This window comes from Perna viridis, chromosome 15, assembly GCF_037379345.1.
Source record: "Perna viridis isolate PV_CMFRI_1.1 ecotype Kerala chromosome 15, ASM3737934v1, whole genome shotgun sequence".
In the NCBI taxonomy this organism is placed as follows: Eukaryota; Metazoa; Mollusca; class Bivalvia; order Mytilida; family Mytilidae; genus Perna; species Perna viridis.
In genome coordinates, this window is record NC_142459.1 from 6035990 (window position 1) to 6058588 (window position 22599).

General features: G+C 33.7%; 2 protein-coding genes across 7 annotated transcripts; both read left to right on the forward strand.

Annotated features, from left to right (window-relative positions):
- Positions 1-2: 2 nt before the first annotated feature.
- Positions 3-7799, forward strand: LOC148596700 (uncharacterized). Of its 3 annotated transcripts, none has more exons than XM_088563389.1 (4): positions 3-143; positions 3455-3532; positions 4341-5218; positions 6266-7799. In XM_088563389.1, the coding sequence occupies exons 1-4, from the start codon at positions 98-100 to the stop codon at positions 6617-6619; spliced, it is 1356 nt and encodes a 451-aa protein (XP_088419515.1). In that variant the 5' UTR covers positions 3-97; the 3' UTR covers positions 6620-7799. The 3 variants fall into 3 exon arrangements, with proteins under 3 accessions (XP_088419515.1, XP_088419517.1, XP_088419516.1); XM_088563391.1 differs by having other exon boundaries at positions 4341-5097; XM_088563390.1 differs by lacking the exon at positions 3-143 and adding an exon at positions 209-258.
- Positions 7800-11229: 3430 nt separating this feature from the next.
- LOC148596701 (uncharacterized) lies at positions 11230-20793 on the forward strand. Of its 4 annotated transcripts, XM_088564021.1 has the most exons (5): positions 11244-11346; positions 11871-11939; positions 14073-14112; positions 15224-15313; positions 19202-20793. In XM_088564021.1, the coding sequence occupies exon 5, from the start codon at positions 19802-19804 to the stop codon at positions 20279-20281; it is 480 nt and encodes a 159-aa protein (XP_088420147.1). In that variant the 5' UTR covers positions 11244-11346; positions 11871-11939; positions 14073-14112; positions 15224-15313; positions 19202-19801; the 3' UTR covers positions 20282-20793. The 4 variants fall into 4 exon arrangements, with proteins under 4 accessions (XP_088420146.1, XP_088420147.1, XP_088420148.1 ...); XM_088564022.1 differs by lacking the exons at positions 14073-14112; positions 15224-15313 and having other exon boundaries at positions 11246-11346; XM_088564020.1 differs by lacking the exons at positions 11871-11939; positions 14073-14112; positions 15224-15313 and having other exon boundaries at positions 11230-11346.
- Positions 20794-22599: the final 1806 nt, after the last annotated feature.

Sequence of the window (22599 nt, forward strand, 5' to 3'; positions counted from 1 at the left end):
CTTGTTTTGCTGTGTGCCTTAATTTGTGTTTTTTTCTACCAAATTCGAAGACAAATGAATGAATCTGGTTATCGTTGACAGATAATGCATCGAGGATATGAAAATAACGGAAACACTCACTTATTTAATCAATATTTTGACGGGTAAGTACATAGACACAACAAAACGTCGTCTGCTACTGTAAACGGTTCTCGGAGTTTTACATGTCATTCATCGCATATTAGCAGGATTTGCTTTTTTAAAGAGCTGTTTTACTTAGTGGGTGTTAGGAGTATATCATCTCAGCTAAGGGGACTCAAAGCCCTCAATAAAAGAACTTTTTGAACAGGCAAAGATTTAGAAATTTAGGCCACGAATGTAGTATTTATAAAAAAAGGGGCCACCCCCCTCCGACTCCATTGATGGGTAAAGTTTGCATAAATGATAAAGCCCCTGCTTTATAAAAGAACTACATATTCCTAGTACTATACAGCGTATGGGATAATGCCCTAACACTGTTTTTTTCTGAGGAACCACTGCTAGCAACCCTTCTTTTTCAAAGTGTGTGTATCTGCCCATTATACAATATATAATCAGTGTTGTACCTGGAATTATTTCCGGCAAGGGTAACATGTACCAGACAAATATCATATCTATCTTCCATCCCGAATTTTTAGCAAAAACAAAAAAAAGAATTACCATTTTCGGAGACAATTGCTGTGAATTTCATATTCACTTCAATATATACGCTTTCTGTTTCATTTTAGATTAAATTGATTTTCATTCCAGTTGTTTTGTTTTCTATTAGGTTTGTTTTATATTATCCATGATTTTCAGAGGTTGAAAATTCTAAAAGTCTGATGCCCGGGACTAGAAAATTGCAACAAAATATACATTGTATGCAGTTCTGAGTATGCATACTACTGTAGTGTACCACAGCTAGATTGCTAGCAATTAACATGTATTAATGTATTGTTTTCATGCTTACGATATTTATTGCCCACTTAAACTGTTGTCTTCAAAATCTACATGGCCGGACTTATGTACGTCATCAGGGTCCGGTTTCATTAAAAAAAATGTCAAATTGAAATTTTCCTCAAATCTGCAATTTAAAGCAATTTGATTGGTCAATATTTGAGCTGAGGAAGGATTTTAGAAAAATTTCAATTCGAGATGTTTTATTATCTCCCGGTAGTCACAATCATAATAATTATTATTTTTTTAATTTCTATTTTAAATACCCTGTAATGCATGTCTACTGCTAAGAAAACAAGAAATTTGTATTTGTTCACGTCAATTCTATTATTTTTTTAGGGATGTTCGTTTTAAGTACATTTACCAGTTCACATACAATTCAGACACTACCAATGGTAAAATGATTCATGGTGTAGAAAAACCCACAAACGAAAGGATACTTTTTTATTATGCTATACTAATACATTCACATAACAATAATCATTCCTGCATTCAGATTTGCACTTTTTTTTTTGAAAATCATACATTTATCCCCCACTAAAATCAACCAAATCAAAATGATAACTCTTGGAAAGTGCCAACTTCATGTGCAATCTATATATATTTTTTTCAAAAGATCTACAACCAAATGAAAAACTAAGATTTATGGGTTATGAGATCAGTAACTGTTTCTGAACAAGAATTATAATTAAATTCGGGGGTTTTTGATAGACTTCTGTCTGATCTTTGTAAAGACTGGTTCTGAATTACCCAACATTTTGTGAACTGGTTCCTTTGGTTTTCTTGAGTTTGTTTGTCCATTGATTTTTCTTACTTTTTGACAGTGTTTCAGCCATGCTTTCGATTCTTTGATTAGCATTGCCACTCATGTAGGGAGTCGATATTTGATCTGCTACAGCATATGCTCATTCCATAAATTTGCACCACTTTAAAAAATAACGCACTGGCTTTGATAAAAAAAAAGCAACTTTACAGTAAAAAAAATAATTCTTGACCCATAACTTGCTCCGGACACTATCAAGTTGCAATACAATATCGATCTGTTCATGATCAAGCTGCAATACAATCTTGATCTGTTCACGATCATTTCTCTTGCTTGACAGTTTAACAGAGGTGGGCTATACTATTTGCAACCCTAAACTTGTTGATTTCCCTTTACAATTTTTCTACTTTATACATGTACATAAGCCCTTCATACCCAGTAGACTTTTTCATATTAGCTGCAGGGTGGTCAATGAACATGTGTGACTTATACTTCGTGAAGCAGGACTTGGTGCCATGTAGAGTACAAACATTCTCCTTGTGTAGTGTATGTTAAGCATGATCATTTGCTAACCAGCTGTTCACATGAAAGGGTCTGTAAGTACTCACAATTGGACCAACACATTTATACCCGACTCAGCTTATGGGTAGTATTTCGAATGCAACATTTTTGTCCAGTCGTCAATTTTTTTGTCACAAAAATCTAGGCCCCCTAGCAAACATATTGATATCAAATTTGGTACTACTGTGTGGCTTTATATAGAAGTTGGTATTGTACAGCAAATTGATCGCTGTACAATGGGACTTTCACATTTTTCACTATGTACCTTACCTTACCTCAGGATCAAAATCCCTTTCAAAGAGAAACCACAATACTTGATTGTGTTCAACGGGTGCTGGTGCTCAGTACATCATTTGGATGCTCTTCATTATTTATTTAACATCCATCACCATCAATCAATATATATACGAAATGATGAAAAAAAAATTGTCACAAAATCATAGCTTTCACTGGACAGACTGATTTCATATTTGGTAAGTGGCTCTCGCTTGACAGACTGATTTCAGATTTGGTAAGTGGCTCTCGCTGGACAGACTGATTTCAGATTTGGTAAGTGGCTGTCGCTGGACAGATTGATTTCAGATTTGGTATGTGGCTTTATATACGGTATATAGGTCATCCTTTGAAAACGATTTAAGTTGCTGTCTGATATCAACTTCCTGTACGAGTTGGGGTATACATACATGTAGCACGACAACACGTGCATCTTTATGTTACATGGGTTGGACTTGGTGTGATCTTAATACATGTGTTACTCTTTTTGATTCGACTGCTATACTTGCTGATACTGCAACGTTTTGTCTTTGATTCATATGGTGTAGAAAACCACCGCTGACAGAAAATTTAAATTTTGGTAATTGGAGTAAATTGGAAAATTGGAAATATGTATGCGTTGTTGATTTAAATGGTGATAGACAGCGATGGGATGTATCAGAGACGATTGTCTTTTTATGGTATGACTAAATCAAATGCATAAATAGACTATTGTAAATAATGACTAGCATTTGACTCAAGTAACAAAGCTGTAAATATGATAAAGGACTAGCCTGTTAACATGTATTTTTATTTCGAAATATAGAACAGTGTTTTTTAACCAACTCTGAGTATGTAGTATGAGTTTAAATATGATCAATTGCACTGCCACTGAGCTTTAATTGTTTTGGGAATTTTTTTCAGTCCTATTAAGTTTGAATGCAGAAGGAGGCAAGATATACCTCAAACTTCACCATCAAGATAAATACGCAATCGGTGATGGTAAGTAATAAATCAAATATAATTTTTAAAAGTGTAAATTTTCATAAGAATCATGCAAAATGGGAAAAATCAGAAACATGCACTGATTTGACAATAAAAAATCGTTCCAGGAAACTTGAAATCTCTATTTGAAAAGACCATTACTAGTATTTAATATCTGTTTCACTGAATTTGCTCAGTGATTTTTCAATATAATCTCAGAAAAATGAGATTTTTTTGACAGAGTTATCTACCCTTGAAATATTCGTTTTCAATGCATTTCAATGAAATTATAACTCAATGGTCCAGCATAGATAATCTTGTCTTTTTTCCTTGATTCTGATGGTGCCAGTAGTTAAAATTAACTTTCAAAACAGTGTTTTTTTATACCAACTTTCACAAACTGCCCGATTCTTACAGAGACTGACACTTAAGCCTAAAAGATATCTAAGAAACTTTCAGGTGATAACTGTTGAAAAAAATATTAATGGGCTATAAGATCATATGGTAAATAAGATGTGTGCGACTTCTGTCTTCATTAAAAGTAGCATAAGCACAACACTTATTGAGCCCGACATTTTCATAGAAAATGTGTATTTCTACAGTTAAAAATATTTGGTGCCTTAGTATTATATGGAGGTGAATAGGCAATTGACACAAGGAAATTTCGTACTGAGGGCTGCTTTGATTACATAATGTTTATTTGGTTTTTTACATCTCCAATGATTGATTCACTGATTGGTTGATTGATTGATAGATTAACGATTCAATAACTTCTTGTATAAATCTTTTTTTACAGGAACCTTCGAATATTGAATTTATTTTTCAGGTCCCGTAGATCAAGAAGTGATAGAACTACAGCCAGGCGGAAGATGGGAACGAGAAATGAACGATTACTTCAATTCCATCAAAAGTACAACAGACACTGTGTTAAAGGATAAGCCAAAAAGTCAGGGTATTGATGGATATGATTGGAATAGTTACAGAATGTATGAAGATCTCCAGACCACCACACCACGGGGGAACACACAGGCTGACGATGGCAGCAAGTTTGCATTAGAAACTTATTTAGCAAAGGAAAGTTCAATGGGTAGTGCAGGCGAAAATAGAGAATCTGATAACAGTGATCAGGTAGTCGGTTTGAGTACTGTGGCTCGTTTTGACAATTCTTCAATAGACAAAAATCTTGAAAAAGAAGGACTCGAGGCATTTGATGTCATTAAAGAAGAAATGGATATTGATCAGCACAGTGTGCGGCGGGTCAAACGATATGTTCCAGAAAATAATGTGAATGACAATGGAGTCGTCAGAAATGTGTATACTGGTGGGGCAGATGTTGTGAGTCCTGTGCGGGTAAAACGAGAATCTCTGGATGGCCATCGAAATGCTGATGAACCTATACATATCAGTGGCAATAAGAAAACACTGAGCTTTCTTGCACGAATGAAGAAAAATATTATGAACAGTAACCGAAAAACTCGATGGAAATTTGTTCAGCGAAATAATTATAGAAACAGAATCATGAGGATCAAGCGACAGTTATTCTCTTACAGCCGAGTGAGGGACGACAAATCTGCTGATTATCCGTATGTAATACATTACCTGAGAGTGAAAAGAAATAACTTTGATGATATTTTTGACCCTAATCATATGTTCGTGTCCACTACGCCGAAAGTAACTACCCAGAACCCACTTGACGGCTTTGAGGTATGTGGGAGAAAAAAAAGTAGACTCTGAGTTATGGGATGGACCCATGGTACGCCCTCTAAAATTTGGAAAACAACATTTTTTGCATGAATTTTTGTTTTTCACAAATTCTGCCCCAACAAATTTCATGCCTTGCTTCGCCTGGCCTTCAATTCTAAACTTAAATCATGGATTCACCGCTGAAAAAAATCATACATGTAGTACGAGCAATGAATTATAAAAAAAAATAATTAAAACCATGAAAATATTATTTAACATTGAAACCATGAAGTTGTATTACCATGCACAGTTTCTTTCATAATTGAAAACTTTGTGAAAATATCAACAACTATTTCATGTATAAAGTTGTTGACTTAAAAATGATTACAAAGATTCCAATAAAGAAAGAAGTTGTAAACTGACCTCCTATTGAAAATACTTTAAAGAAATTTTGTCATTGAACTTTTCGGAAAACATCATTTATGAACGTTATTAAAACATGCATTACATGGTTTTGTCAAATTGAAAGTTAACAATATTTTCAGTACATATCTTCAAGGATGATATATGATACATCCATGTCAGTTCATTACTCAACGTTGTCAGTGACACTAACAGTGGTCCAGTACTACTTACCTTATTTGAGGGAGGACAACCTTGAAATTTAAATTGGTAGTCCATTTGGGACCCTAAATTCTTAAAGTTATAGTAGTCCTATGATGAGAGCTGTAAAGCAATTTTGAGGACCATTTAATTTACTATCAAATAATCCTGTGGGCTTATGGGCTACCAAGCAAGGAAAGATAATGCCAAACCCTGGGTGTGATCTGGATTTTTCTTCTTTATTTTTCATTTTGCAAGTTATGGGACTTCTGACAGTGTAAAAACATATCCTGTGCTGTGCTTTAGCTAATCAAATGGAAGTTATAATTTCAAAATTTCTCTTTTTATTGAAAAAAAAATCCACTAGTAAAATGAACTAATCACATTTAGGTTATGTACCGACACTTAAAATGTTTTAAATGCAAATGTCTAAAATATTGTAAAAAGGTTTATTTTTTTTCTCAGATAGATGAAAGCGACATAGAAGAGGGTGAAAAGAAAGACATACAGTTTATTATTAAAATGATTTTTGTCACACTGGGTGTGGTCGTTGTGGTTGGCATTTTAGCATTCCTTTTTGTAAAAAATCCCCAGAAGTGCATTGTGTCATTCGGAATGGGATGTCCGTGTATCATCTATGCATGTCCTTGTATTTGGAGACAAATTGAAGGATGCATTGACCCAACTAAAAAGCTTCACGAGGGGATAAATATGTACATGCCAGGACTAATTGTTCGTGAAGATAAAAAAGTGGAGCACTATACACCCACTCAGGAAGAGACAGACGCCGCCATCGATCTCATAATGGAACTTGGTTAATGGAGATTACCACATCCTTTTGCATTAGAAAGATTTATGTTTCTAAAGATGTTAATACCGGTTGTACCATGATTTGGGCTATTCCTCCCGTTCATCAAATGGATGTACGATTTAACAGTCTTTTATGACTTTCAATATTCCATAGGATTAATAATGGTTACATGATTTGTCTTATCCTGGTTTGTACAGCTTTCACATTTTATAGAGTTTTTATTGTACTTTACACAACAAGTGGTTTGAATATATTAAAATCACCATTTTTCGTCCGAATTTCGATTTTAAATTCTGTATGTTGTCTGATAATATAGAAGAGGATTTTGGTTGCTTTCCGATATTAGCTTCCTCTTGTATGGGAATAATTACTTTAAATCATAGTGCCTGCCGTTAGTCGTCTTTTCACCATATCTCATTTAATGAACATTATTAACCAACTTACTACAATATGTATAGAAATGCCCATTCTTTTTTAACCGAAAAATTCGACAACTGGTCTTTACGAACCGGTAATTCTAACAGCCGTTCATTACGAAATCGCAGCCATACATTAGGAATTTTAAAAACGGGGCATCAAAACGGGACGAATATGAAGTAAATCGAAATGGCGTACAAGACAACTTTTATAAAGTGTGACCAAACAATTTAATTAATCATATGTTTTAATAATGGACTCTGACTAGGTCCTGAAATAAAAGTGGTAAATAAAAGTATCAATGTATGGATTTTCCATATTGGCCCTGTAACATGTCCTCCTTATTAATAATGGCTTCGGATGGCCGTAAAGGACCTCGGCGTTGCCTCCAGTCGGTACAAACATCTTTGGCCATTATGAATACCTCAGACATATTATTGGGCCAATATGGAAAAGCCATACATTGATATTTTATTATTAACGTATTTTATACATGGTGAAATTCCATGCATTTAACTAATTAGATAGATTCTGGGTTGTCCCCATTATTCCATTGTGATGAAGAAGGGCTTACAATATTGTATTTTTGCATGATTTGTCTGTTTTGCATTAGTTCATAAATATTTTCGTAATTATGGGTATGTGTACATGACTGAAATTAGTGAACATGAAGTGAATATCTCTAACTGTTAGTGGTATTTTATTGTTAATTTTGTTATGTTGTGAATCATTTGTATAATTGTGAAGAGTATTAAAATGATTGATATATAATTTGTATTTCGATAATGATAGAAAAATAGGCATTATAGTACAGGTTTGCACCATTTCAACTGTTTATATAATATGACATGCTTCAAATTCTTTAGACCACAGCCATGGTAAAAAAGTAATAAACACATGACCAACATTTCGTGCAACTCATAGGCTACGTCTGTTTAAAAATATGAAACAAATTTGTCCTATTAGAATCGAAATAAATCACGGAAACTCCATTTTTATCATTGTTTACCACGAGCTGGCCATTTATGTCGTTATTTAACCCCTCGCCATTGGCCACAACCTGGTAAAACAAGGATAAAATGTTTGCGTGATTTATTTCTTAAATTATTTCACAATAGTATACATTATGCACTAAATATGAATAAAACAAACACAAGGAAAAAGAAGCGGAACGTATAATTTAATCAGGAGTTCCGTCTACCAAAATAAATATCCAAAAACCTAACAACCAACGACAACACCCCCCAAAAAAATAAAGTTGGTGCATATATAAACCAGAAGCACTTTAAAAAGGTACCGAAGTGCTATTTGTCAATCTAGAAAGCACAATATGCATTAGGGATGTACTGATCATACATTTTGGTTTACTAGAGAACCGATATGAATTTTCAGTGACGTTTCTATGATCCCTAGAAGTCATCAACATCGGGAAACAGATACTTGGACATCCGTCCATCCCGCACTTTTTCACAAAGATATCTCGAAAATGCTTCCACCAATTAAACAAAAAGCCAATATATATAAGACGTAGCCCTTATACGATAAGATATGCAAGGAGGTCAGTTATCTATTGGATACAATGACAATGTCTTGTCTTTCTACCAATAACATTTTTAATATGTGATACATTTTAATATAGATAAAAGATCTAATTTATTCAGCTATAATGCACGCATACTGAACTAGATGTTTAACAAAAATTGGCATACTTTCTTGTTTCTAATTTACATGTGAATATATATCTTCCTGTTTGGTCTTATTATAATTCAAAAACATGTTTGTTACGAATTTTTCACGCGGAGCAATTAAAACTTAATACTGTATACGTGAAATGTTCTCTGCATTCACGATCACGATATATCCGAAAAATGACCATCATCCGAGTTTTTGTTAAATTACAACCTTTTGAAGCGAAATTACACCCACGCGATGTGTTTAAACTAGCTGATCGTCAAAATTACAAGTTCTTCAGGAAATCAACTATACTCAAAAAGGGTGATGTTTCATTGGCTTGTTTTATCGGATAATTGTCGATTTCTACGTCAATGCATTGAATTAAACACTGGTCAGCTGAAGTCTCAAAATCTCAATAAAATAAAAGTTATGAGATCCTATGATACGAGTAACACATGGTCATTTTAATCTCTTAATATTGTGTTCTAATGTAATGTATGCAACATATGTATGTCAAATAATATAAAGTTTGTTTACAATCTAGAATGGATAATTCAGAAAATGATATTTAAGTTCCATAACAAAGTAACTACATTTTTTTCAAATTATAGAGTCATCCCTTTTGTCAAAGAGGGTCTGCAGTCCTACCACAACACTTGTTACTCCCGTAGTGGTATTAATTCAATGTGGATCCTGAAAAAAAATCGAAAGATCTTTTGAAGGCAATCAGTTCAAGACTATTATCATAATATAATAGCATTTAAACTTATGATTTTTCAACACTGTATACTTCTATTCCCATACCCAGTTAAATCCCGACTTTAAAACTTTATACATCGTTGTTTTTCCAAAAAAAGATGGTACACCTAGATACAAATATATAGTTCTTGGTAGAAATTCTTCATACTTTGTAAGAAATAATTCTAAATCATCTTCCAAATATACAGGAGATGTTTACGAAATGCTGGAATTTTCAATCGACAACATATTTGTCCAGTGTGGTGGACGCGTTTTTCAACAAACGGTCGGCATTCCAATTGGAACAAATTATGCTCCTTTACTTGCTGACCTATCCCTTCACTCTTATGAGGCTGACTTTTTATGTGATCTGATTCGAAAGACAGAATATCGTTTAGCTAGATTCTTAAATCTCAGTTTCCGCTACATAGATGACATATTATCTATAAACAATCCTAATTTTGGGGATTTGATACATCGCATCTACCCCAAAGAACTTGAGATAAAGGATACTACAGGAACTGTGAAGTCAGCCTCATATCTTGACTTACACTTAGAAATCGATGGTAAAGTAAAACTATTGATTAAACTTTACGACATACGTGATGACTTTTCATTTAGAATTGCCAACTTTCCTTTCATCTTTGGCAACATCCCTTCACCACCTGCGCATGGAATGTTCATATCACAACTCATTAGTTATGCCAGAGCTTGCCGAAAAAACGCAGACTTTTTGTGTGGCGCTTGAATTGTAACTAATAGGCTTCTGGAGCAGAGTTATGTTGCTACCAGATTGAATTTATCACTACAGAAATTTTGTGGTCGTCATCATGAACTCGTGGATCGTTACGGTGTATCCATCTGCGCCATGAAAACTGATTTGTTCAACGTGTCATATTTTTCCTTCCCTCTTTCGTTTACCCCGGACTAGACTTCTTATATGAGCAGGGGGTTTTATGAGCGGGTGTTCCTATAAAAACAGAGGACGCTCACCCTATCGGAGCACTTGGTCCAAGTCCGAGTTGCTCATTTGCTTTTGTTGCTTTGTGTGTATGATTTTAATTACTTAGTGTTCTTTGTTGTGCATGTCTGTTTTCCATGTCTGGTCTTTGTCCCTGGATTGCATTCTTTTGATTACTGCTATAATCTTGGATCCCTTGATTACTCTTTCAATGAAACTGTAATCGACTTCTCTTTATATATAAATGTTGCAGTTATTCAAAAACTAACACTAAACTTTGAGAAAGATTGTATTATGATATGAATCTGGTAAAAAAATCGAAAACAAAATTTTCATTTGCCACCTGTTGCCTGGGTTTTGCATGGAAGAAAGGTACACTAATATTTAACGCGTGATTTCATGAATATAGGAAAATTACATCCCTTGAAACGTTCACGTTTCCAATTTTAGTGTTCGTGCATCGTTTATCGTGCGTTTACACATCATTTTACGTTCGTTTAAAAGCACGATAGAAGCGGTCGTTTATCGTGCGTTTAGTGAGCGTTTAGCATGCGTTTGGGTATCACGCGGGAAACCTAAACGTCTGAAGGAGTGTATTTGACACTTTTTATTTCAACTCAATAAGAATGTATATAGGAAATTATACACAATCACAACATATATGATTCTTGATTGCGAAACGTGCATCCATTTTAAAAGTGACATAAATATGTGTATAAGCATGAATTGAAAACATAGGAATACGAGGCTGTTGTACAATGTGACGTTAGTATAAATGACAAATAAAAATATCATTAAGAATACGGTATATTAGTTACTATTGTATACATGGTTAAATGCAGATGTATTCAAGTCAATTGAGTAGTATGGTGATAGTAATCAGTAACGTCAAATCTTATTGGCAGGACTGTAAAAAATATAATATTGTTTTAATATGGCTACTAGGTAAGTGGATGTTTTTTTATCGAATATCCTTACTCTTAAAAACGAAATGATAGGATGATATAGACATAATTTAATTTGCAAAATCCTGTAATTTTGGCCCAAAAACCAATTCGGATATAGTCACAGTAACTTTTACAAAAGCTAACCAGCTTGCCCTGGCTAATACACAGTCAAACAAAAGTCTCGTCCTGAAGCGGACTACACGGCTTAAAAGGGCGTATATAGAAATGAGTCGCCCCACAACGCTTGCCAGAAATCTTGAATGGAGTAAAACTTTCCCGGAGCTAACCTGTTCCAACAAATACTCAAATTTTCAAATTCTATCCTCTTTTACAAATATTAAAACAATACTTAAACCCTTAACGTAATCTAATATAACTAATCTAGCTTTTGGCATGGATCCCAGTGATATTTGCAATCAAAAACCCTAAATTTGCTAACAGTTCCTTCATGTCATTACTTCACTTTAAAACTATGTCATAGCTTTTGTCTTCCCCAAACAAGATCTATTTTCATTCTTTTAGATCTTAAATCTTTAACAGCCTCTCTTAAAACCTTGGTAAAAATACAACCAGCTGCAGATTAACCAAAAGGTAAGAATACTAAAATTCCAGGAAAATCCTAAGTATTCCTGTTGGTCTAGAAAAAAATATCAATATGGTGATAAGCAGATTTTAAATCATAACTGTAAATGAAATCTCCTTTGTGAAAAATCTCTCTAGCTAAACTACCATCCTCCAAATTTAAACAAGTACAGACTAATGTGTCTACAATCCAAAACGAGTCTAGGTTTATCTGACTTGTTATCGGACACTGTCAAAGAATTAACGTCTTTTGTTCAGTAAACAAAAACATGTTCTAAAAAAGCCGACTTATTGTTATTTATATGTTCTGCTTTAGGCTCAGCTTTAAATGGTATTATATAAACTGATTCTATAATACTCAGTATGTATTGCTTATCATCGATTAATTTAACTTGCCATTTAACCTACCTAAAGTGTCACAGTAGAAGGATTAAAAGTATGAATTTTAGTTATAATTACCATCCCGAGAAATAATGTTCATAGGCAAATATTCTAATTTGGAATACAATTTTTTATCGTCTACTGACTTGTCATTAAAAACCACATAAAATTAAATAGTACTTAAATTAGATTTCTAGTTTTTTTGGCAAGAGTCGCTCCAATGGCCACGCCATGTGCCCTGCGCATACGCTTTTCAACCTCAGAGTCATCTGCGATGGTATACGCCTCATACTCTTGTATTTCCATCCTATCTCGTTTGAATCAGCTAACTTCATCAACTTCAGTCTCACTTTAACTAAAACCATACCTTCGCTTGTTTTCTTCTTTGCTGTCGCTACCTTTTGTAAATTGACGATGAGTGAATGACCTTTTTGTAGCTTAGACATCACTTTTACACTGTGTCGAAACTGGTTTTCGTTCCCTTTGCGTTGAAACTTAAAATTATCAGATAGAGTCTCCCCAAATTTCGTAAGTTGGGGGTCGAACAGCTCTAACTATGTTTGTTGTAAGTTCGATTGTAAATTGCACAGTCTGAAATCCATTTGTATAGCTATGTTATTTAATGAATCCTGCTAAGTATTAGAAACAGCATTTTTAACTTCGCCCGCGATTGCCCGATGAACTTGAGAACATATCGCGATGTCCAACTTGACACTACAACTGTTAGGGAAAAACTGACGAAATCCTTGAGTTTAATAACAAAACAGACCTACCTTTAATACAAATATTTCTAGCTATTCGATGAAATGCTGGAAAATTCACTATTTTTAATCTTATCGAGAGTCCTATTGTTCACCATTTAATATCGGGTATAGTAAACGATTGCAATACCAGAGCAGAGTAGCAATTTGAATACCGGTTAGAAATAAATTGAAATTGCAGGTTTGCATCTATAAAAGATATACTTAGATCAACGTCCGCCACTGACGCCCAGAATACCATCCTCGATTTCGTCTTGGGCGAGATTATTTCTTTGTGTGGTAATATATATTTATTGCATGGATATTGGGGAATATTGACCCGAACAGATATCATGTTGCACAAGCATGCGAGTGCAATATGATTCTGTGCAAGGACCAATCCTCCTTATTTTTCATGCCAAAACCCTTTTATTATATATAATTATAATATTTTTCTGGCTCCCGAAGTATTCTATTCAGCTTGAGTGTGATTTTTACACATTGTTCCGAGTAGCTCATTTATTTTTGTTGCTTTGTACGTACCATATTATTTATTTAGTGCTTTTTCCTAATTGTTTATGTCTGTTTTAATTGTCTGATCTTTGTCCCTGGACAACTTTCTTTGATTACCTCTAAAATCTTGATTACTCTTTCTAACATCGCACTTGCCCCAATATAGCGATATAAGAACTGGTGGTTTTTCTTCAACAGTGTTTATATTCAATTGATATTTATAACTGCTTTAATCATTTCATTTCATTCTTTTAACTGAAGTTTGATCAATACAAATTGGTTTCCACTCTATCCTGTAAACTATCAGATAAGTCAATAGAGAAAATGTTCCTATATTTTATTACTACACGGTTGGAGCATTGGTAGAACATTTAAATAATGCCTGATATATTTTTCGGTCTTTCGGGTTTTACATTGAGGTTGTATCAAATCGTCCAAAAATATAACAGTCATTCTTATTACTAAATTTAAGACAAAAATACATCACATTGAATATTTTACTTTTCAGCGTCGTTAGAAGTTTTTTTCCAGATCCTTTCCTCAGCAAGGTATTATATGGATACATTTATTGGCTAAACGTGTATTTTGCTGCCCAAATGTAAAATGAAACTAATATCGATTACTTTTTTTTTTAAATAAAAACAAGATTGGAGGAATACGTATCCACACGTGCCCTAAGGTTAAACATATGGTTAATGAGTGAATGACAACATCTTCATGTATTGTTGAAAACTTTTGCAAAATAGTCTAATTCCAAAAACTCAAACAAAATGGCATAAAGTATGCACACCTAGATACCAGAACAATACACTACACCAAAATTATATGGTAAAACCTCTCGGTAATGGAATTGTCTTCCTATTTCGACAGTTTTTGCTTTGAGTATTTTTTGTCTATAATTTAATATTGGATTGAGATCTTCCTTTATGTTTGATTATAATGCTGCTGATGAGAGGTCAGTCATTAAATCATGTATAGAGCATATTGAAATTTGCAATATATATAATTAGTATTTTTGGTATTTCATAAAAAACGCCAGGTTGGTTTTGAACATCGACAAAACCTTGTAGACAGTGAGAAAAACGGACTCCTACCATTAATATTATCTATACTAATGATGAACTATAAATTAAAACGAATACAAATGCGCCATCGCAACACTGATCTGGAAGGCGAAAATATAAAAAAAATGAAAATGGAATGAAAATTTTACGAAGAAGAGAACCACGGCCAAATATTTTGAGAAAAAAATTTCTCATAGATACGAGCAGATCAAGTTTAAGTATGAACAGAAATATGCACAGATTTCACAAGCGAGCTAATATTCATAAAATACAAACTATCAAAAAAAAATAAAAAAAAAATACAGAAATCGTTCTAATTTTAACTTTTATATTATATAATATACTTATAAGTCCTCATTTACGTTTTAATCGATTTTTAAAACAAAACTATATATCTTTCCAAAAGGCTGGCTAAACACCTAATAATTAATCTTACCTTCTCTTTGTTATGAGTATCATGGCAGTACTAGTATACAAATTGTTAAAGTCGCATCCCATGTAACGTTTATTACAATGATTTACCGTATACATGGTTACAATACAAAAGTACGCACAAACTTATTATATTTAATACAGTTCCAATTTCCCTCGACAGGCAATGGTAGATGATTTATGCAGTGAAACTACAAGTCATATGAAATTTTATCTGTCACAAGGAGTAAATACTAACTACCAGGATTATCGGGTATACGACCGTGGTGCATTAGTTAGATTTACGAAATATATCAATACAATATTATAGCTATGTATTGATTTTTCAACTTCTTTCTAAATAAATTTTTCATTCTAACATTGGATAAAATAAAACGAGATATAAATACCATTTTCAAATGTTCCAGGGTTTTTTAAGGACCGAGATATTTTTACAAATCACGAAAAAGTTTAATTTATTTGCTTATTAGATATGCTTGTTTTTAGAACTAAGCCTGCGTTACTTGCACGTATTTTTTCGATCAAAACTACAATGCATCAAAAATATGTTTTAAATCTGTTGTTCAGTGTTGTTCTGTGACGGAGCGCAAAGATTCCTACTCCTGGAGAATACCACAGCAGGGTTCTTTAACGTGCGAGGAACGTGGCATCTTTCCCAACACGATGCACCACTATAGTTTGCTGTCAAGTTTTCCGTATTATAGCCTGACAACCCCAGCATGTAACATGCCAGGGGTACTCCATTCCACTACCTGGGGCATACATCCCAGTTGCTCTGTGGGCAGAGCGCCCTAGCCCCCGGCGAGGGTTCTGAGCACTATATAGTCGCCTTTTACGACAAGCTTAGCGCTGCTGCAGGTCTATTCTTTTGACACCCGACCTGCACGGGGCCTTTTCTTGAAAAATTGGAGAAAACCTTAAAGTTCACATTATATTCGTTCAGAACATTTTCCCGCCAAATTTCTCCCCGTAAAAGAATTTTCCCGCCAATTAACTCCAATTGGAAACGGCTTGTTAGAAATAATGTTTAAACCATATACATGTTTAAGTCAAAAGTTCTTTTAAAATAATTTAAACCATACTTTTTTACATTTAAATATTAACTAACTGAAAATATAGGTGTGTTAGTTTAAGCAAGATGACAGAAAAGTATGCTCCGTGCTACAGGTTTTATTTACCTTAAATAACATGAATCGATTAATGACTGAAAGTTGAATAGTGCAAAATATTTTGGATAATATAATTTGATTGGTGATTTCTCATCTGGGCAAGATGTTATTTTCCAAAAACTAACTTGGTATTGTGGCGTAAATAATGTCAATCGGTCCGCAGACCGCAATTCAAATAATTCCAAACTGAATAAGGCTTTGTTGAAGGGACACATTTTTATTTTTTTTTTAAATCGGTTAGAAATTATATTATAAGGATTGTTTTTAATTTTTACTAAGTTATGGTCGCATAATCTATTTTTTCGCGGTTCATAAAGTGTTAACTGCACCAAACTTTGTTATTTCGTATTACCGGGTCAAACCTTAATAAAATCTTTATATGTTAGTTATCCCTACAATGGTGATGGATACATCGTAACGATCAACGAGTTCATGAAGACGGCCATTCTGTAGTGATGACTTCAATTTTGAAGAAACATAACCCTGTTCCAGAAGTCTACTTGTTAAAATTCTAGCTCGCTACAAAAAAATTGTCTCCAAAAGATCTTCCGAATTTTTCCGGATCCACATTGAATTACTACCACTACGGGAGTAACAAGTATTGTGGTAGGACTGCAGACTCTCTTTGACAGCTGTGAGTATAGAAGTTGAAAGTTTTGAAAGAGGTTTTGTGGTACATTTTGCAGATCCAGCTATGTAACGTTGTTTGTATGGATTCTTGTGGAGTTTAGGAATCCAGTACATAAACGGTTAATCACAATTATCGTCCATGGTAGAGAGGCCAAAATAGGATAGCACAGACTTATCGTTTTCAACAATCTCTTCTTTGGAGAGTGTGGTAGCAGTATAGGTCTTTTCACTGCTATTGTTTTCTACCTCTGCCTCTGATAATAAACATTGGATGTAAAACGTTTTGCACACAAAACCAATGTTGTTTTTGGCTTTGTCTACTGGTACGCAACCATATTTGTCATGTAGTATAGGAGAAGCAATGTAATTTACATATATATATTTCCACCCTTTTACAAACTTATGCATTCTTGGTGATCTGAAAATTACTTTTATTTCCATCAAACTGGATCAGTCGCCGTCCGTCGTCGCTGTCGTTAACAATTTTTCAAACTCTTTTTCTCTGACACCAGTTAACCAATTGGAACCAAACTTCCTTGGGTTATCTTGCATAGAACTGAGGGATTTTTTATCCTTCTAAAAACATGACCACCGTTACTTAAAATATAATATATAGGTCAGATAATAGTTTTTCGCATATATTTCCAAAACCTTAGGTTTAGCCAAATGCTGACAAGGGGATAAGTGATTAGGATGGTGTGATCTATCTGTGGTATAAGTTTTCATGTTAAGCCTTGTTGAGTTATTGCCATTTTTTGACGTTTTTGTGCTATTTGCAATGTTATTTCTTTCAAATATTTTCTCCACTGAAAGTACTTTACGAACTGGAACCAACTTTGTATAAAATTCTTTGGGATATCCTGCATAGATCTGACATGGAGATTTTTGATTTGACGAAGAACATGGCCGCCGTTACGAAAAATAGATCACAGGGGTCAGAAAGTAGTTACATATTCCCATTACCGTTAGTGTTTAGCCAAATTTGGACATTGAGTAATTTGAACCAAACTTGGTATATTTGCTACTTGGGGTATTTTGCATAGAACTGATATAGGGGTTTTAGATCTGTCAAAAACATTGATTCAATTACTAAAAATAGAACATAGGAGTCAGACGGTAGTTGTTCGCATATTATATCTATAAGACCGTTAAGCTTACCCAAATTCTTTCAATTGCTGAAATGATCCTTATTATAGAGCCTACAAAACATCTCTAACTGATCAAAGTTGTTAGACGACTTCTTCGAAAAGTTATTGCCCTTGAAAGATGAAAAAAGACGTTTTTTTTTTCTAGTTTTCAGCCAATAGTTTGATAAGTATAATAAATATGTAAGACTCGTCACTGCGATGGGACGCGGGTGTTCGATGGTCGCGCGGAAGTACGATAGAAATCCGTTGAATAGCGTCTGTAGTCACACTAAACCGCGATGGTTAGTGATTGTAGACTGCCAATAGTAATGCAAAAATGCATTGGTCACTATGCAGAAAGTACCACGAAATTCAGCACTTCATAATTTTAATTATTAGATTTCTCTGGAACTTTTTGTAGCTAAGTTTAAACAAAGAAACACTATAAAAGTTCCCGAAAAATCCACGGTTTCACGTTAATTTTATAAAAAAAAATCCTCAAAAAGTTATTTCAATAGGCTAAAAACCTAGATAATCATGACCACATATTTTGATTCCTTGTTCTGATACGTTCTTTTGGTAATAAAAGAAAATGCAAAAATCTCCTACATATATTACGCGCTTATGCACAGAAAATTTCGTGGTGATGTTGATTATGATGTCAACGCACTTCTGTGTCTTTGCTCAATACCAAACAACGCGCTACAGCGTAAACCGACGAACTTCCGCGTATTAGCGTTAGACATCCAACGTACTTCAGCGTTGACCATCGCAGATCAGCGCGACCAACGCCCTTCCGCGTCCCCATCGCAATCCCGAGTCTTACAGATATAAAGAAACTTTCAGTTGCTGAATTGATCCTCATGATAAGTCCTATCAAAGCTTTCATGAGTCAAAATTATTGGAAAACTCTTTGCTAAATTGATTGCTATTGAAAGACAAAATTTAACCAGGCGAGTGATTCAGGCTCCTGAGAGCGTCTTGTTGGCATTTTTGAATGCTATTAATTGATGACATGTGAGAAATAAAAAGTGACGCTGAAGTCCATTCAAAATTAATGCTCAGTTTAAGTTACTTTACATATTTTTTAACATGTACGAATATCATTATCAGCGTCAGTACTTCCTGTGTAAAAAGTGTGTAAACACCTAATCAAACAATTATGTTATTTGTAACGTTCTTAATCATTAATTGCATACATCATCTTTTAAACAGGATTACCAAAAGAATTGTTATATCTTTCTACTCAAGATAGTGTTACATTTACATCGAACTTGAAATCTGGATTTTATTTATCATACGTTAGAAAGATAATGTGTGTGGGTAATGAGGCGGTTGGCAAGACGACCATCACAACCGTATTGAAAGGAGGAAAACTTAGCATAGTAAGACAATCTACTGAGGGCATTGATCTTCATATATATAATGCAGCTGTCGACAGGACTGACATGAAATGGGTTTCAAACAGTAGATTCATAATGGTGTAAATATGATAATTATAATTCCATAACACGACCAAGACCAATTTAAATACATATTTGTAATTTTGTTTTATCACCTAATAATGTGTGTATATACATTTTGGTTATTTGTATGCTTTATTTCAAAAACATGTAGGAAATGCCATGTTGTTGCAGCTAATTTTTATTAGTACCCCTTTATACTATTTTAGTCAATTTGTTTTTAGTTTTTTAACGTACTTTGCTTTATCTAATGAAAGCCTTTTACCCCAACTGTATTAATTTTTAAGAGTTAGATGTAGAAGATGTAGCGTTTAGGGATCTGTTAAATAAGCAGAACCAACCAGTTGCGGATATGGAGGGCATCGAAGACATAGAAGACATCAGTACGAACGAGATCGAAAAAATCGAAACCACTATTGAATGGCCATGTGGAGTTAAGCCAAGTGAAACTAAGCCATGCTCGCGTACTAAACCCAGGCAAACATCATTCTTACAGAGGATAAAGCAGAAATTAGGAATAGAGAAAAATGATTTGAGTACTGCTGAAGAAATACAAGAGGAAGCTCTCAGACGAAGAAAACAAGGGCTTACTGGCAGTATGTTGGCACCAATCAACATGATGGATTTTGGTGGCCAATCAACCTTCTATTCTACACACCAATCTTTCTTTACCTACAGGGGAATTTATATCTTAGTTGTGAATGGTAGCAAAGATTTAGATGAAGAAATAGAGACAGAAATGTTTATTCCAGGGCGCTACGGAAAACAATCAATAAGAGGTATACATGAAACAGAATTAGGTATTTTGTGTATTTCATTTACACATTACTGAATATTTAAGGTTTCTTCATTCATTATTAGGATTTTATAATTAACCAAAACAACAATCATCAAAACAAACACAAACAATTCAGAATTAAATCATTAAAAAAAATCAAATCAAAATAAGACAAAACAATTCAAACAAGCAAAACAAATACAATTTCAGAATAAAAAGCTACTTTCTTTGACATCAAACCATTTCCTTTTTCCCTTCTCTCTTTCGCATACTGCCATATGATGTTTGCATTTCAAGGATAAAGTAAAATGACATAACGATTGTTTCAGCATAAAAATGATTTCGAATCATGAATGTATTCAAAAAGCAAATGTTGTTATAGTTATTGTTTAATTATGTTAAAACTGTCAAATTTGCGAGCAAACTTTTGGTCGTTCTCTCTGCGGGACTCGAAGTCGACATCTGTAGCAAGAGCGCCTGCACAAAGTCCAGCACCCTATAACACCGGGTCATTCCTTCTCGTAGAATTAATCTTGGGCTATAACTTAAAACACAATATATGGTAGTACAGGACAGTTTATCTAGGTGTTATTATGTAGGATAGAGAATCAAATTAACAATACATGTCACAACAAATTATCACATTCTGAGACGTTGTATAATATTGATTTGTTGTGACATGTATTATTAATTTGATTCTCTATCAAACATTTGCATGACATAGCTGAAATATTGCTGCTCGGACGTTAAACCCCAACAAACAAACAATATATATATATATATATATATATATATATATATATATATATATATATATATATATATATATATATATTTAACGCTTTTATGTATGCATTCAAAACAGTTTAAAACAAACTAACTGCTAGAGGTATGCCTACAGTGACTAAAGTGTATCCTTAGAATGCTAAAAATACTCCGTCAGGTGAAACTGAAAAATTTCTTGACGTAATTCAAAATAAATCTTATGCATGATTCGCAATCATATACATATGTTAATATACTAAATGACTAGGTATATGATTTTTAAAATTGTCTTTGAATTTACCAAAAAAAAATTAAAAACAGTTTATTACTCAAAGAGCAATAGTGGGAACTGAACTTCAAACGGAAATCAGAACAATGTCATCCAGGGACAAAGAACATACATTGAAAACAAACAAAGACAACAAAGAACATAAAATAACCAAACTAACAAATACAAGGTAACAAGGGTAAATGAGCAACAGAACCAAAAAAAAAAAAACAAAAACAAAAACAAAAAGATTTTACATTTTTGTTTAGTAGATAGTTCAAGAATAAGAGACATAACTCTTGCAAATAGAGTTTTGTTAGTATTATATTCAATTTATCAAAGCCTATCCAGCTTTTAATTGAAACAGAATAAATTGAATCCAAGTTATTTTGGTGCTTACATGAGATTGATGTAAAATGCTGAATACAAATGTTCCAATAATTTAAAAGATTCCAGCTGAAATAAAACGGAACAGACAGAGAAAAGAAAACAAATGTATATGCGCAACCCGGACTCTACTAAAAACTGGGAGCATTGACATGGTGGATTTGTAAAGTAAGCGTCATTTGCTTTTCTACAAAAAACACCGAGTTGCTCATAAAATGTCATATCCGGGATGGACGAAAGAGGTACTTAAGGTGCAGATGGATACATCATAGTGGAATGGAAAGTCATCGCGTTTGTCCTATATTTTTGTCAATAGTTTTTCTTAACCATAGATACCTAAAACCTTGTTATTACTCCGATAATAATCTAGCATTCAGGTTTTACTGCTATTGTATTCTGATAATAATCTTGAATTGCGGGTTTCTAGAAAATCTTTCGAATTTTCGCAGAATCGAAATTAAATTGTTATCATTACAGAATACCAAGTGTCGTGGTATGACTGAATACCCTCTTTGACAGATGTAAATATGGAAGAGTATAGTTTTAAAGTGGTTTGCAAGTGCATCTTGCAGATCCACCAATGAAACGTTGTTTGTATGGATTCTTGTGGAGTTTTTAAAACCAATACATAACAAAAGGAACATATATGGTGACATGCAACAAATGCACAGTCGTATAACCTTTATAAAAAATGTCAATACTTACAGTTTGTTTGTTGGGATTTAACGTCCGAGCAGCAATATTTCAGCTATATTCAGACGACGAACATAAAAGTGATGATAAAATGAACATGAAATATGTGGCGCGTGCTACCGTGTACACGTGTTTTTTTACGGATTATAATATAACTTTTTGTAAAACATAATGTTAATACTTTTATTACATATGAATTTGATGTTCATTCACTCTACTGAAATGAATGAAAAAAACTAATAAACATCGGAATGTGACG